At 55.3% G+C, this 13,846-nt stretch overlaps 1 protein-coding gene across 4 annotated transcripts in view; it reads left to right on the top strand.

Annotated features, from left to right (window-relative positions):
- The first annotated feature begins 5,282 nt into the window (after positions 1-5,282).
- The window catches only part of MROH1 (maestro heat like repeat family member 1), a 50,445-nt gene continuing 41,881 nt past the window's right edge, over positions 5,283-13,846 (top strand). For 2 of the 4 annotated variants that reach the window (XM_075270018.1, XM_075270015.1), the window contains exons 1-8: positions 5,283-5,632; positions 9,021-9,199; positions 9,464-9,609; positions 11,160-11,291; positions 11,942-12,104; positions 12,468-12,566; positions 13,090-13,241; positions 13,435-13,575. In XM_075270018.1, coding sequence (XP_075126119.1) covers positions 9,178-9,199; positions 9,464-9,609; positions 11,160-11,291; positions 11,942-12,104; positions 12,468-12,566; positions 13,090-13,241; positions 13,435-13,575 — 855 coding nt within the window. In that variant the 5' untranslated portion in view covers positions 5,283-5,632; positions 9,021-9,177. Of the gene's footprint in view, positions 5,633-6,979; positions 6,997-8,869; positions 8,888-9,020; positions 9,200-9,463; positions 9,610-11,159; positions 11,292-11,941; positions 12,105-12,467; positions 12,567-13,089; positions 13,242-13,434; positions 13,576-13,846 lie in introns of those variants that run through there. The other 2 variants (XM_075270016.1, XM_075270017.1) reach the window with 2 other exon arrangements.

Raw genomic sequence — 13,846 nt, 5'->3', positions numbered from 1 at the left:
TCTATACATTGTTACTGGGGTCAGTGACTCGGACCTCCCCTCTATACATTGTTACTGGGGTCAGTGACTCGGACCCCCCCTCTATACATTGTTACTGGGGTCAGTGACTCAGACCTCCCCTCTATACATTGTTACTGGGGTCAGTGACTCAGACCTCCCCTCTATACATTGTTACTGGGGTAAGTGACTCGGACCTCCCCTCTATACATTGTTACTGGGGTCAGTGACTCGGACCTCCCCTCTATACATTGTTACTGGGGTCAGTGACTCGGACCTCTCCTCTATACATTGTTACTGGGGTCAGTGACTCAGACCTCCCCTCTATACATTGTTACTGGGGTCAGTGACTCAGACCTCCCCTCTATACATTGTTACTGGGGTCAGTGACTCGGACCTCTCCTCTATACATTGTTACTGGGGTCAGTGACTCAGACCTCCCCTCTATACATTGTTACTGGGGTCAGTGACTCAGACCTCCCCTCTATACATTGTTACTGGGGTCAGTGACTCAGACCTCCCCCCTATACATTGTTACTGGGGTCAGTGACTCAGAACTCCCCCCTATACATTGTTACTGGGGTCAATGACTCGGACCTCCCCTCTATACATTGTTACTGGGGTCAGTGACTCGGACCTCCCCTCTATACATTGTTACTGGGGTCAGTGACGTCTGGTTATACAATATCTACATGGCGGTATATCTGACCATTCCCAGCAGCCATCTCCCCAGGGCTCTAGTGGTCCATGGTGTTTGGTGACTGTGTAAGAAGGTAATGGATGGTTAGAGAACCTTGTACAAGTCTGTTAGTACAGCCGAGAACATTCTGCTGCTTAGAGAAGCCATAAAACTGACCGGACAATCTGCGGCATTACATTTGTGGTTTCCATTAAATGGCCAGAAAAAGAGAACTTTCATATGAAACGCGACAGTCTATTCTTCTTCTTAGAAATGACGGCTATTCCATGTGAGAAATTGCTAAGAAACTGCAGATTTCCTACAAGGGTGTGCACTACTCCCTACAGAGGACAAACAGGCCGTAACCAGAGTAGGAAGAGAAGTGCGAGGCCGCGCCGCACAACTGAGCCACAAGACAAGGACATTACAGGCTCTAGTCTGAGAAATCGTCTCCTCACAGGTCCTCAACTGGCAGCTTCATTACATAGGACCCGCAGAACGCCAGTGTCAGCGTCTACAGTGAGGAGGCGACTCCGGGGTGCCGGCCTTCAGGGCAGAGGGGCAAAGAAAACGCCAAATCTGAGACTGGCTAATAAAGGGAAAGATTACTATGGGCAAAAGACACAGACATTGGACAGAAGATTGGAAAGAAGTCTTGTGGACGGACGAATCCAAGTCTGAGGTGTTTGGGTCACACAGAAGAACTGAGAAGATGCTGGAAGAGCCTGAGGCCATCGGCCAATAGTGGAGGGCAGGGGATGGGCTGGTAAAGGAGATTGGGAATAAGGAAGGCTATCACTCCATTCTGCACCGCCATGTCATACCCTGTGGGGGGCGCCTGATTGGAGCCAATTTCATCCTACACCAGGACAATGACGCAAAGCCCCCTCCAAATAATACAAGAAGTATTTAGGGGAGAAGCAGCAGCTGGTATTCTATCTGTAATGGGGGGGGGGGGGGCAGCTGGTATTCTATCTGTAATGGGGGGGGGGCAGCTGGTATTCTATCTGTAATGGGGGGGGGGGGGCAGCTGGTATTCTATCTGTAATGGGGGGGGGGGGCAGCTGGTATTCTATCTGTAATGGGGGGGGGGCAGCTGGTATTCTATCTGTAATGGGGGGGGGGGCAGCTGGTATTCTATCTGTAATGGGGGGGGGCAGCTGGTATTCTATCTGTAATGGGGGGGGGGCAGCTGGTATTCTATCTGTAATGGGGGGGGGCAGCTGGTATTCTATCTGTAATGGGGGGGGCAGCTGGTATTCTCTCTGTAATGGGAGGGGGCAGCTGGTATTCTATCTGTAATGGGGGGGGGGGCAGCTGGTATTCTATCTGTAATGGGGGGGGGGGCAGCTGGTATTCTATCTGTAATGGGGGGGGGCAGCTGGTATTCTATCTGTAATGGGGGGGGGCAGCTGGTATTCTATCTGTAATGGGGGGGGGGCAGCTGGTATTCTATCTGTAATGGGGGGGGGGGGGCAGCTGGTATTCTATCTGTAATGGGGGGGGGCAGCTGGTATTCTATCTGTAATGGGGGGGGCAGCTGGTATTCTATCTGTAATGGGGGGGGCAGCTGGTATTCTATCTGTAATGGGGGGGGGCAGCTGGTATTCTATCTGTAATGGGGGGGGGCAGCTGGTATTCTATCTGTAATGGGGGGGGGGGCAGCTGGTATTCTATCTGTAATGGGGGGGCAGCTGGTATTCTATCTGTAATGGGGGGGGGCAGCTGGTATTCTATCTGTAATGGGGGGGGGGCAGCTGGTATTCTATCTGTAATGGGGGGGGGCAGCTGGTATTCTATCTGTAATGGGGGGGGGGCAGCTGGTACTCTCTCTGTAATGGGGGGGGCAGCTGGTATTCTATCTGTAATGGGGGGGGGGCAGCTGGTATTCTATCTGTAATGGGGGGGGGGCAGCTGGTATTCTATCTGTAATGGGGGGGGGCAGCTGGTATTCTATCTGTAATGGGGGGGGGCAGCTGGTATTCTCTCTGTAATGGGGGGGGGGCAGCTGGTATTCTCTCTGTAATGGGGGGGGGCAGCTGGTATTCTCTCTGTAATGGGGGGGGGGCAGCTGGTATTCTCTCTGTAATGTGGGGGGGGGCAGCTGGTATTCTATCTGTAATGGGGGGGGGCAGCTGGTATTCTATCTGTAATGGGGGGGGGCAGCTGGTATTCTATCTGTAATGGGGGGGGGGCAGCTGGTATTCTATCTGTAATGGGGGGGGGGGCAGCTGGTATTCTATCTGTAATGGGGGGGGGCAGCTGGTATTCTATCTGTAATGGGGGGGGGCAGCTGGTATTCTATCTGTAATGGGGGGGGGCAGCTGGTATTCTATCTGTAATGGGGGGGGGGGCCAGCTGGTATTCTATCTGTAATGGGGGGGGGACAGCTGGTATTCTATCTGTAATGGGGGGGGGACAGCTGGTATTCTATCTGTAATGGGGGGGGGGCCGGCAGCTGGTATTCTATCTGTAATGGGGGGGGGGGGCCGGCAGCTGGTATTCTATCTGTAATGGGGGGGGGGGCAGCTGGTATTCTATCTGTAATGGGGGGGGGCAGCTGGTATTCTATCTGTAATGGGGGGGGGACAGCTGGTATTCTATCTGTAATGGGGGGGGGGACAGCTGGTATTCTATCTGTAATGGGGGGGGGGCCGGCAGCTGGTATTCTATCTGTAATGGGGGGGGGGGCCGGCAGCTGGTATTCTATCTGTAATGGGGGGGGGGGGCCGGCAGCTGGTATTCTATCTGTAATGGGGGGGGGGGGCCGGCAGCTGGTATTCTATCTGTAATGGGGGGCTGGCGCTGTCACCAGATCTCAGCCCCATGGAGCTGTTGTGGGAGCAAAAAGTGCCCATCAAGCCAATCCAATGTGTGGGCGGGGCTTCTGGAAGCATCGGGGGAGGGGAAATGTCTCCAGATGACCTCAGCAAATTACCAGCGAGAAGGCCAAAGGTCAGCAAGGCCGGAACTGCTGCAAATGGAGCGAAGTGCGATGAGAAAATTATTATTTCTAACCTTGTCCGGACGAGATTTTCTATTCATTCTGCAACTCATGTAATAAATAAGAGTGGGGAACACTGAATTATCCGGGAGACCCCAAACTTTAGAACGGTAGTGTATATATATATAGTGGCTGGTCACATATATTCTGTATCTATATAGAGGATGGTCACATATATACTGTATCTATATAGTGAATGGTCACATATATACTGTATCTATATAGAGGATGTCACATATATACTGTATCTATATAGAGGATGGTCACATATATACTGTATCTATATAGAGGATGGTCACATATATACTGTATCTATATAGAGGATGGTCACATATATACTGTATCTATATAGTGAATGGTCACATATATACTGTATCTATATAGTGAATGGTCACATATATACTGTATCTATATAGTGAATGGTCACATATATACTGTATCTATATAGTGAATGGTCACATATATACTGTATCTATATAGAGGATGGTCACATATATACTGTATCTATATAGAGGATGGTCACATATATACTGTATCTATATAGTGAATGGTCACATATACGTGTTCCATACATGAGGTTATTTCGGGCACCCGGTGGGACTTCCCTAATTCTCTCCCCATTTTATATGCAGCAATTTTTTGTCTCTGTGCCCTTTGTGTTATTAGTAATACATTTATATACTTCTTAGTATTGTGCGGTTTTTCTATGTTATGTATAAGATCTATAGGTGTAAGATCCCTCTGTCACTCACTCGTCTTCCTCTTGAAACCTCCTTTTGGTGCAGGAAGGGTCTGAGCGGACTGAAGGGGGAAACCTGTAACAGAGGACAAAACCAATGTCAGAGCAAACCCGCCCCACTGTAAACCCCGCCCCCACTACAAACCTCACCCCATCCACACTATAAACCCCGCCCCCACTCAGCCCAAACTCCATGGTAAACCCCGCCCCCACTCAGCCCAAACTCCACAATAAACCCCACCCCACTACAAACCTCACCCCATCCACACAATAAACCCCCGCCCCTACTACAGACCTCACCCCATTATAAACCCCATCCACACTATAAACCCCGCCCCCCCACAGACCAAACTCCATGGTAAACCCCACCCCCGCTCAGCCCAAACTCCATGGTAAACCCCACCCCCGCTCAGCCCAAACTCCATGGTAAACCCCACCCCCGCTCAGTCCAAACTCCATGGTAAACCCCACCCCCGCTCAGTCCAAACTCCATGGTAAACCCCACCCCCGCTCAGCCCAAACTCCACAATAAACCCCGCCCCCACACAGGCATTCTCCATTGCAGATGCCACACCCAGTCTTTACTTACCTACAAGCCCCGCCCCAGATTAGTCGTCACACCACTGTAGACCCCGCCCAGTAACGGTTTGCTGTACTTCCGCCCTTTATCCCCATTGCCCGTTGAGCTGTAGCCCTGTACACACTGAGCCCCCGACATGACAGGCCTAGCTGCGGCTTCACTCACCTGCCCTCCGGCCTCCTCCGCACCCCCGGCACCCTCATCCCGGAAATTACTCCACACCGTGGCTTCACACTAGCACCAGGCCTCGGCTACTCTGCGCCTGCGCCAAAATAGTACAACTTTATTAGCAGAGGAACAGATGAACAGAGCAAAGCACCCGTGTAATTCCCCGCTCCTCGTCCTCCCCTCTAGACGTGAGGAGACCATAACAGGGCAGGTACTGTGATACCAAGCCTACCAGAAACATGGCCGCCGCCGTCCTCCTCAGAGGCGACACAATGACAGACTGGAAGTCATGAGGGCGGAGATCACGTGCTCTTAATAAACACACCGCCTCAGGAGCTGTCTCGTGCTCTGGTCATGTTCCCCGAGGCCACGCCCACTAATACTTGTCAGCCAATTAGCAACAGACCTGGAGGTTCATGTGACTGGAGCCGGAGGCTGCAGGAGAGCGGCTGTCAGCAGGAACAGGTGAGACTACAGACGGGAGAGCAGGGGGGTGTCAGCAGGAACAGGTGAGACCACAGACGGGAGAGCAGGGGGGTGTCAGCAGGAACAGGTGAGACCACAGACAAGAGAGCAGGGGGGTGTCAGCAGGAACAGGTGAGACCTCAGACGGGAGAGCAGGGGGGTGTCAGCAGGAACAGGTGAGACCACAGACGGGAGAGCAGGGGGGTGTCAACAGGAACAGGTGAGACCACAGACGGGAGAGCAGGGGGGTGTCAGCAGGAACAGGTGAGACCACAGACGGGAGAGCAGGGGGGTGTCAGCAGGAACAGGTGAGACCACAGACAAGAGAGCAGGGGGGCGTCAGCAGGAACAGGTGAGACCACAGACGGGAGAGCAGGGGGGCGTCCGCAGGAACAGGTGAGACCACAGACAAGAGAGCAGGGGGGTGTCAGCAGGAACAGGTGAGACCACAGACAAGAGAGCAGGGGGGTGTCAGCAGGAACAGGTGAGACCACAGACGGGAGAGCAGGGGGGTGTCAGCAGGAACAGGTGAGACCACAGACGGGAGAGCAGGGGGGTGTCAGCAGGAACAGGTGAGACCTCAGACGGGAGAGCAGGGGGGTGTCAGCAGGAACAGGTGAGACCACAGACGGGAGAGCAGGGGGGTGTCAACAGGAACAGGTGAGACCACAGACGGGAGAGCAGGGGGGTGTCAACAGGAACAGGTGAGACCACAGACGGGAGAGCAGGGGGGTGTCAGCAGGAACAGGTGAGACCACAGACGGGAGAGCAGGGGGGTGTCAGCAGGAACAGGTGAGACCACAGACGGGAGAGCAGGGGGGTGTCAGCAGGAACAGGTGAGACCACAGACGGGAGAGCAGGGGGGTGTCAGCAGGAACAGGTGAGACTACAGACAAGAGAGCAGGGGGGCGTCAGCAGGAACAGGTGAGACCACAGACGGGAGAGCAGGGGGGCGTCCGCAGGAACAGGTGAGACCACAGACAAGAGAGCAGGGGGGTGTCAGCAGGAACAGGTGAGACCACAGACAAGAGAGCAGGGGGGTGTCAGCAGGAACAGGTGAGACCACAGACAAGAGAGCAGGGGGGTGTCAGCAGGAACAGGTGAGACCACAGACAAGAGAGCAGGGGGGTGTCAGCAGGAACAGGTGAGACCACAGACGGGAGAGCAGGGGGGTGTCAGCAGGAACAGGTGAGACCACAGACGGGAGAGCAGGGGGGTGTCAGCAGGAACAGGTGAGACTACAGACGGGAGAGCAGGGGGGTGTCAGCAGGAACAGGTGAGACCACAGACGGGAGAGCAGGGGGGTGTCAGCAGGAACAGGTGAGACCACAGACGGGAGAGCAGGGGGCTGTCAGCAGGAACAGGTGAGACCACAGACGGGAGAGCAGGGGGGCGTCAGCAGGAACAGGTGAGACCACAGACGGGAGAGCAGGGGGGCGTCCGCAGGAACAGGTGAGACCACAGACAAGAGAGCAGGGGGGTGTCAGCAGGAACAGGTGAGACCACAGACAAGAGAGCAGGGGGGTGTCAGCAGGAACAGGTGAGACCACAGACAAGAGAGCAGGGGGGCGTCAGCAGGAACAGGTGAGACCACAGACGGGAGAGCAGGGGGGCGTCAACAGGAACAGGTGAGACCACAGACGGGAGAGCAGGGGGGTGTCAGCAGGAACAGGTGAGACCACAGACGGGAGAGCAGGGGGGTGTCAGCAGGAACAGGTGAGACCTCAGACGGGAGAGCAGGGGGGTGTCAGCAGGAACAGGTGAGACCACAGACGGGAGAGCAGGGGGGTGTCAGCAGGAACAGGTGAGACCACAGACGGGAGAGCAGGGGGGTGTCAACAGGAACAGGTGAGACCACAGACAAGAGAGCAGGGGGGCGTCAGCAGGAACAGGTGAGACCTCAGACGGGAGAGCAGGGGGGCGTCAGCAGGAACAGGTGAGACCTCAGACGGGAGAGCAGGGGGGTGTCAGCAGGAACAGGTGAGACCACAGACGGGAGAGCAGGGGGGTGTCAGCAGGAACAGGTGAGACCTCAGACGGGAGAGCAGGGGGGTGTCAGCAGGAACAGGTGAGACCACAGACGGGAGAGCAGGGGGGTGTCAACAGGAACAGGTGAGACCACAGACGGGAGAGCAGGGGGGTGTCAGCAGGAACAGGTGAGACCACAGACGGGAGAGCAGGGGGGTGTCAGCAGGAACAGGTGAGACCACAGACAAGAGAGCAGGGGGGCGTCAGCAGGAACAGGTGAGACCTCAGACGGGAGAGCAGGGGGGTGTCAGCAGGAACAGGTGAGACCACAGACGGGAGAGCAGGGGGGTGTCAGCAGGAACAGGTGAGACCACAGACAAGAGAGCAGGGGGGCGTCAGCAGGAACAGGTGAGACCTCAGACGGGAGAGCAGGGGGGTGTCAGCAGGAACAGGTGAGACTACAGACAAGAGAGCAGGGGGGTGTCAGCAGGAACAGGTGAGACCACTGGAGGGAGGGCAGGGGACGTCAGCAGGAACAGGTGAGACCACAGACGGGAGAGCAGGGGGGTGTCAGCAGGAACAGGTGAGACCACAGACAAGAGAGCAGGGGGGTGTCAGCAGGAACAGGTGAGACTACAGACAAGAGAGCAGGGGGGTGTCAGCAGGAACAGGTGAGACCACTGGAGGGAGGGCAGGGGACGTCAGCAGGAACAGGTGAGACCACAGACGGGAGAGCAGGGGGGTGTCAGCAGGAACAGGTGAGACTACAGACAAGAGAGCAGGGGGGTGTCAGCAGGAACAGGTGAGACCACTGGAGGGAGGGCAGGGGGCGTCAGCAGGAACAGGTGAGACCACAGATAAGAGAGCAGGGGGGTGTCCGCAGGAACAGGTGAGACCATACATGGGGGAACAGGGGGGTGTCCGCAGGAACAGGTGAGACCATACACGGGGGGACGGCAGGGGGGTGTCAGCAGGAACAGGTGAGACTACAGACGAGAGCAGGGGGGTGTCCGCAGGAACAGGTGAGACCACTGGAGGGAGGTCAGGGGGGTGTCCGCAGGAACAGGTGAGACCACTGGAGGGAGGTCAGGGGGGTGTCTGCAGGAACAGGTGAGACCACTGGAGGGAGGTCAGGGGGGTGTCCGCAGGAACAGGTGAGACCACTGGAGGGAGGTCAGGGGGGTGTCCGCAGGAACAGGTGAGACCACTGGAGGGAGAGCGGGGGACCGGAGGCCGTGTGTGTGCGTGCCCCCCGGAGGCCGTGTGTGCGCACCTCACTTGTTTGATGTAAGTCACCAGTTCTGTGTTTGACGGAGAGGCAGTGAGGACTGACACCTGCCCTCAGTAGTGATTACGCTGGTGCTGATCGGTGCTCACCTGCAGGGGGCGCTGTGTGCTCAGACGTTTGATATTTCTCTAGTTTTTTCCTTTGAGATTGTGGTGTGCGGAGGGGTCGGCTGCTAGTGCTCTCTGTTATCAGCCTCATCACTATGTAGTAGAAGCCTTGGTCATCTGCTCATCTACAACTGACCGCACTGAGGACCCCGGGGCCACATCAGCAGCAGCTCTAGTACAACATGGCCAGCTCCAGCATAAAACGTAAGTAGTGAGACCCCCCGGGCCCCGCACCCTGAGCTTTATAGATGCCGCTATTAACCATAGGATTGCCAAAAGCCCAGAGTGTGAATCCAGCCCTAGGGAGAGGCAGTGGCCCCTGCAGTCAGTCCTGGGTGGGGGCCACAGAGACTGATGTTGTCAGGGTCTTCTAGCTGTCGGTGATGGGTGTCAGTATGAGGGGGGGGGGGGTCTCTGAATATTGATCAGGGAGGGCAGAGTAACTGGGGTTATACCATCTCCTCCCAGGTCTGGCCGCCACCCTCATGGACGCCTCAACGGACAAGGACCCCGACGTACAAGAGCAGATCTACAACTCTCTCTGCTATATGGGGGAGACGGCGCCGCAGGAGGTGCTGGAGGCGTGCGATATGTACCTGCGCCAGCACGAGAAGGTATAGAGCGCTGTATGGGGTGTGATTGGAATATGGGTGTATATATGGTGTGAGGCTCATGTATCGTGTGTGTGTATGTGTGTGTATATATATATATATATATATATATATATATTTATATATATATTTATATATATATGTACAGAGCAATAGTTTGGCCGCACCTTCTCACTCACAGTTTTCTGTATTTCCATGACTGACAATTGTAGATCACACTGAAGGCATCAAAACTATGGAGGCCGGGTCATCTGGTGTAGCCCCCCATCACTCTCCTTCTTGGTCACAGTCTGGAGGTGTTTGGGGTCATTGTCCGGATGGCATAGCATGCCGCTGCAAGATGCTGTGGTAGCCATGCTGGTCCAGTGTAACCCCCCAACAGTGTCCCCAGCTTGCCCCCCCCCCCACCACCATCACACCTCCTCCTCCATGCTTCACGCTGGGAACCAGCCATGTAGATCCATCCGTTCACCAAAGACACGCTGGTTGGAACCAAAGATCTCACATTAGGACTCATCAGACCATGGCACAGATTCCCACTGGTGTAATGTCCATTCCTTGTGGTCTCTTCTGCTTGTTGCCGGTCCTTAGCAGTGGTTTTCCAGCAGCTATTTTACCATGAAGGCGGCGGCTGCACAAAGTCTCTTCTTACCAGTTGTTGTAGAGATGTGTCTGCTGCTAGAACTCTGTGTGGCATTGACCTGCTCTCTAATCTGAGCTGCTGGTAACCTGCGATTTCTGAGGCTGGTGACTCGGATGAACTTATCCTCCGCAGCAGGAGTGACTCTTGGTCTTCCTTTCCTGGGGCGGTCCTTATCCTCCGCAGCAGAGGTGACTCTTGGTCTTCCTTTCCTGGGGCGGTCCTTATCCTCCGCAGCAGAGGTGACTCTTGGTCTTCCTTTCCTGCGGCAGTCCTCATCCTCCACAGCAGAGGTGACTCTTGGTCTTCCTTTCCTCATGTCAGCCAGTTTCTTTGTAGCGCTTGATGATTTTTGCAACTGCACTAGGGGACACTTTCAAAGTTTTCCCAATTTTTCGGACTGACTGACCTTCATTTCTTACAGTAATGATGGCCACTCCTCGTTTTTCTTTACTTAGCTGCTTTTTTTCTTGCCATAACACAAATTCTAAGAGTCTTCTCAGTAGGACTAATCAGCTATGTATCCACCTGACTTCTGCACAACACAACGGATGGTCCCAACCCCATTTATAAGGCAAGAAATCCCACTTATTACACCTGACAGGGCACACCTGTGAAGTGAGAACCATTCCTGGTGACTACCTCATGGAGCTCATCAAGAGAATGCCAAGAGTGTGCAAAGCAGGAATCAAAGCAAAAGGAAGCGAGAATAGAAGACAGATTGTCAGCTGTGTCACACTGTTTGGTAAGTCTATAATCCCACATGTCTTACTTCAGTGTGATCTACAATTGTCATAGTCATGGAAATACAGAAAACTCACAGAATGAGAAGGTGTGTCCAAACTTTTGGTCTGTACTGTATATGGTGTGAGGCTCCTGTATCCGGTGTTGTGACTCTCGCGCCTCTCCTCAGTTATCTTACAGCCATCGTACTATTATCTTGAGAGCGATGGAGACCATTGTGAAGAACAGTCTGAGCAACCTCAGCAAGGAGGCTGCGAAACTGACCATATTACTGGCATCTAGTGAGATGACCAAGTCTAAGGTAAGTGTGCTGTGAGACGTCTTCTGTCCTCTCCTCCGCGGTGGGGTGAGGCGTCTTCTGTCCTCTCCTCCGCGGTGGGGTGAGGCGTCTTCCGTCCTCTCCTCCGCGGTGGGGTGAGGCGTCTTCTGTCCTCTCCTCCGCGGTGGGGTGAGACGTCTTCTGTCCTCTCCTCCGCGGTGGGGTGAGACGTCTTCTGTCCTCTCCTCCGCGGTGGGGTGAGACGTCTTCTGTCCTCTCCTCCGCGGTGGGGTGAGACGTCTTCTGTCCTCTCCTCCGCGGTGGGGTGAGACGTCTTCTGTCCTCTCCTCCGCGGTGGGGTGAGACGTCTTCTGTCCTCTCCTCCGCGGTGGGGTGAGACGTCTTCTGTCCTCTCCTCCGCGGTGGGGTGAGACGTCTTCTGTCCTCTCCTCCGCGGTGGGGTGAGACGTCTTCTGTCCTCTCCTCCGCGGTGGGGTGAGACGTCTTCTGTCCTCTCCTCCGCGGTGGGGTGAGACGTCTTCTGTCCTCTCCTCCGCGGTGGGGTGAGACGTCTTCTGTCCTCTCCTCCGCGGTGGGGTGAGACGTCTTCTGTCCTCTCCTCCGCGGTGGGGTGAGACGTCTTCTGTCCTCCTCCTTGTCTTGAACTGATTTTGGGTCTTCTTGCCCCTCAGGACATCCTATTTGAGTGGCAGCAGGCGGCCAGTAACGTCCTTGTGGCAGTCGGGAGACGTTTCATCAATAGTGTCATGGAGGAGCTTCTGCTCAAGTTCCAGCCGGGGATCCTCCCTCATTTCTTCATCATGCAGACGTTGGCCAACCTCTCGATGGCGAATGGTACGTTCCAGGAATCTTGTGTATCTGCATGTGGGGGCAGATAACCCGGTTGGCCGGTATATGTGGCGCAGTTCCCCATCGTCAGGGCTTTCCCGGCTGACTCTTTATTTAGGGTTCTTTGTGCCTCAGCTGCTGCAGAACTGCTTGTCAGTCATGGTTACTGGGCCTTGTATTTTTAGAGGTTCTGCAGCAGCTGGGGCAGTGCTTGCGTACAATTTGGGGGTTAGCCATGTCTTGCTCTCTGCTGGTTGATGGCTTTATGTCTTGAAGCTCTGGGCTGTCAGGGCTCCATCTTGCCTGACCTCTGGGGCCCCTGCGCACTTTGTTGCTTCCCACCTGATGACCTTTGTCTTCTCTCTTCAGTATTCGGGATGGTCCCATTTCTGAACTCTATCCTGGGCACAATGCTCCCCATGCTGGGGATGGCGAAGCAGGACCCCATGAAGGCCGTCTTCTGTGTCGGTGAGTCCTGGGGGCAGGCGTGGGATTTATTATATGGCAGATACCGAGCACCAGATGTGAGCGCCTTTGATCCTCTGTGAGGGGTTTCCCAGGGGGTGGGGGTTATGGGGGGGGGGGGGGTATTCATTCTCGGTTCCTTCTTGTGATGTGGGCGCTGTACAGGTGGCGGGACAAAAATAGAGGGAGGCCGACGTACATGAATGAGTAACAGAGGAAGTGCCGCGAGCGCTGAAGAGTCTCCGTATACTCCCTGATGGGGAGATAGATAGCTATATATATAGCCGCACTAGGGCCCCTGTGGACGTGTAGCTGCCCGTCACTCGGGCCCCCGCGGTCAATCCTCGTCATGTGTTCCCCTTCATATTCAGTTCCTCGCTCCACCTCTAGGTGGCAGTAGTGATACGGTGTTGTAGTTGACATCTGCCCCTCATTGTGTTGGGGTGAGAGAGTCCATACCGCGCCCCGTATCTCAGCAGCTCGGGCCTACGTGCCGTCTATGATGTGTCCTCTCGTCTTCTGTCAGCCCTGCAGCATTTCAGTGAGAGTATTCTGGAATATCTGGCTAATCTGGACAAGGCCCCGGACCCCACGGTGAGGAAGGACACCTTCTCCGGCGACCTCTTCAATGCCTACGATGTCTTGTTCAACAACTGGCTGCAGAGTCGTGAGTCCAAGGTGAGAAGGTGCCGCCGGGCCTAGAACACGCCGTGTCAGCTCTGCTACATATGTGTGGGACAGAACCACCCCCTGCCCTGCACAGCACATGTCTGTATGGAAGAAACGGCAGATACAGGAGCGTGCGGGGCCCCTCCAAGGCTCTGCCGTGGGCCCCATAGACTGACCACCTGCTTCTGTTCCCCTCTTACAGATCAGACTCGCTGTGGTTGAAGCTCTGGGTCCTATGAGCCACTTACTGCCCAATGAGAAGCTGGAAGAACATCTGCCCCGTCTCCTGCCGGGCATCTTATCCCTGTACAAGAAGAGCGTGGAGCCCTTCTATGTCACCAAGGTGATGGCCCTGTGTGCTGGCCCCGGGTCCCCGCATCTCTATGCCGCCATGTGCTGGCCCCGGGTCCCCCACATCTCTGTGCCATGTGCTGGCCCCGGGTCCCCTACATCTCTGTGCTGCCATGTGCTAGCCCCGGGTCCCCCGCATCTCTGTGCCGCCATGTGCTAGCCCCGGGTCCCCCGCATCTCTGTGCCGCCATGTGCTAGCCCCGGGTCCCCTGCATCTCTGTGCCGCCATGTGCTAGCCCCGGGTCCCCCGCATCTCTGTGCCG

The sequence above is a fragment of the Leptodactylus fuscus genome, chromosome 4 (assembly GCF_031893055.1).
Source record: "Leptodactylus fuscus isolate aLepFus1 chromosome 4, aLepFus1.hap2, whole genome shotgun sequence".
NCBI classification, from domain to species: Eukaryota; Metazoa; Chordata; class Amphibia; order Anura; family Leptodactylidae; genus Leptodactylus; species Leptodactylus fuscus.
Note: the sequence above shows the minus strand (reverse complement) of the source record. Positions and strands in the feature narration are given on the sequence as shown.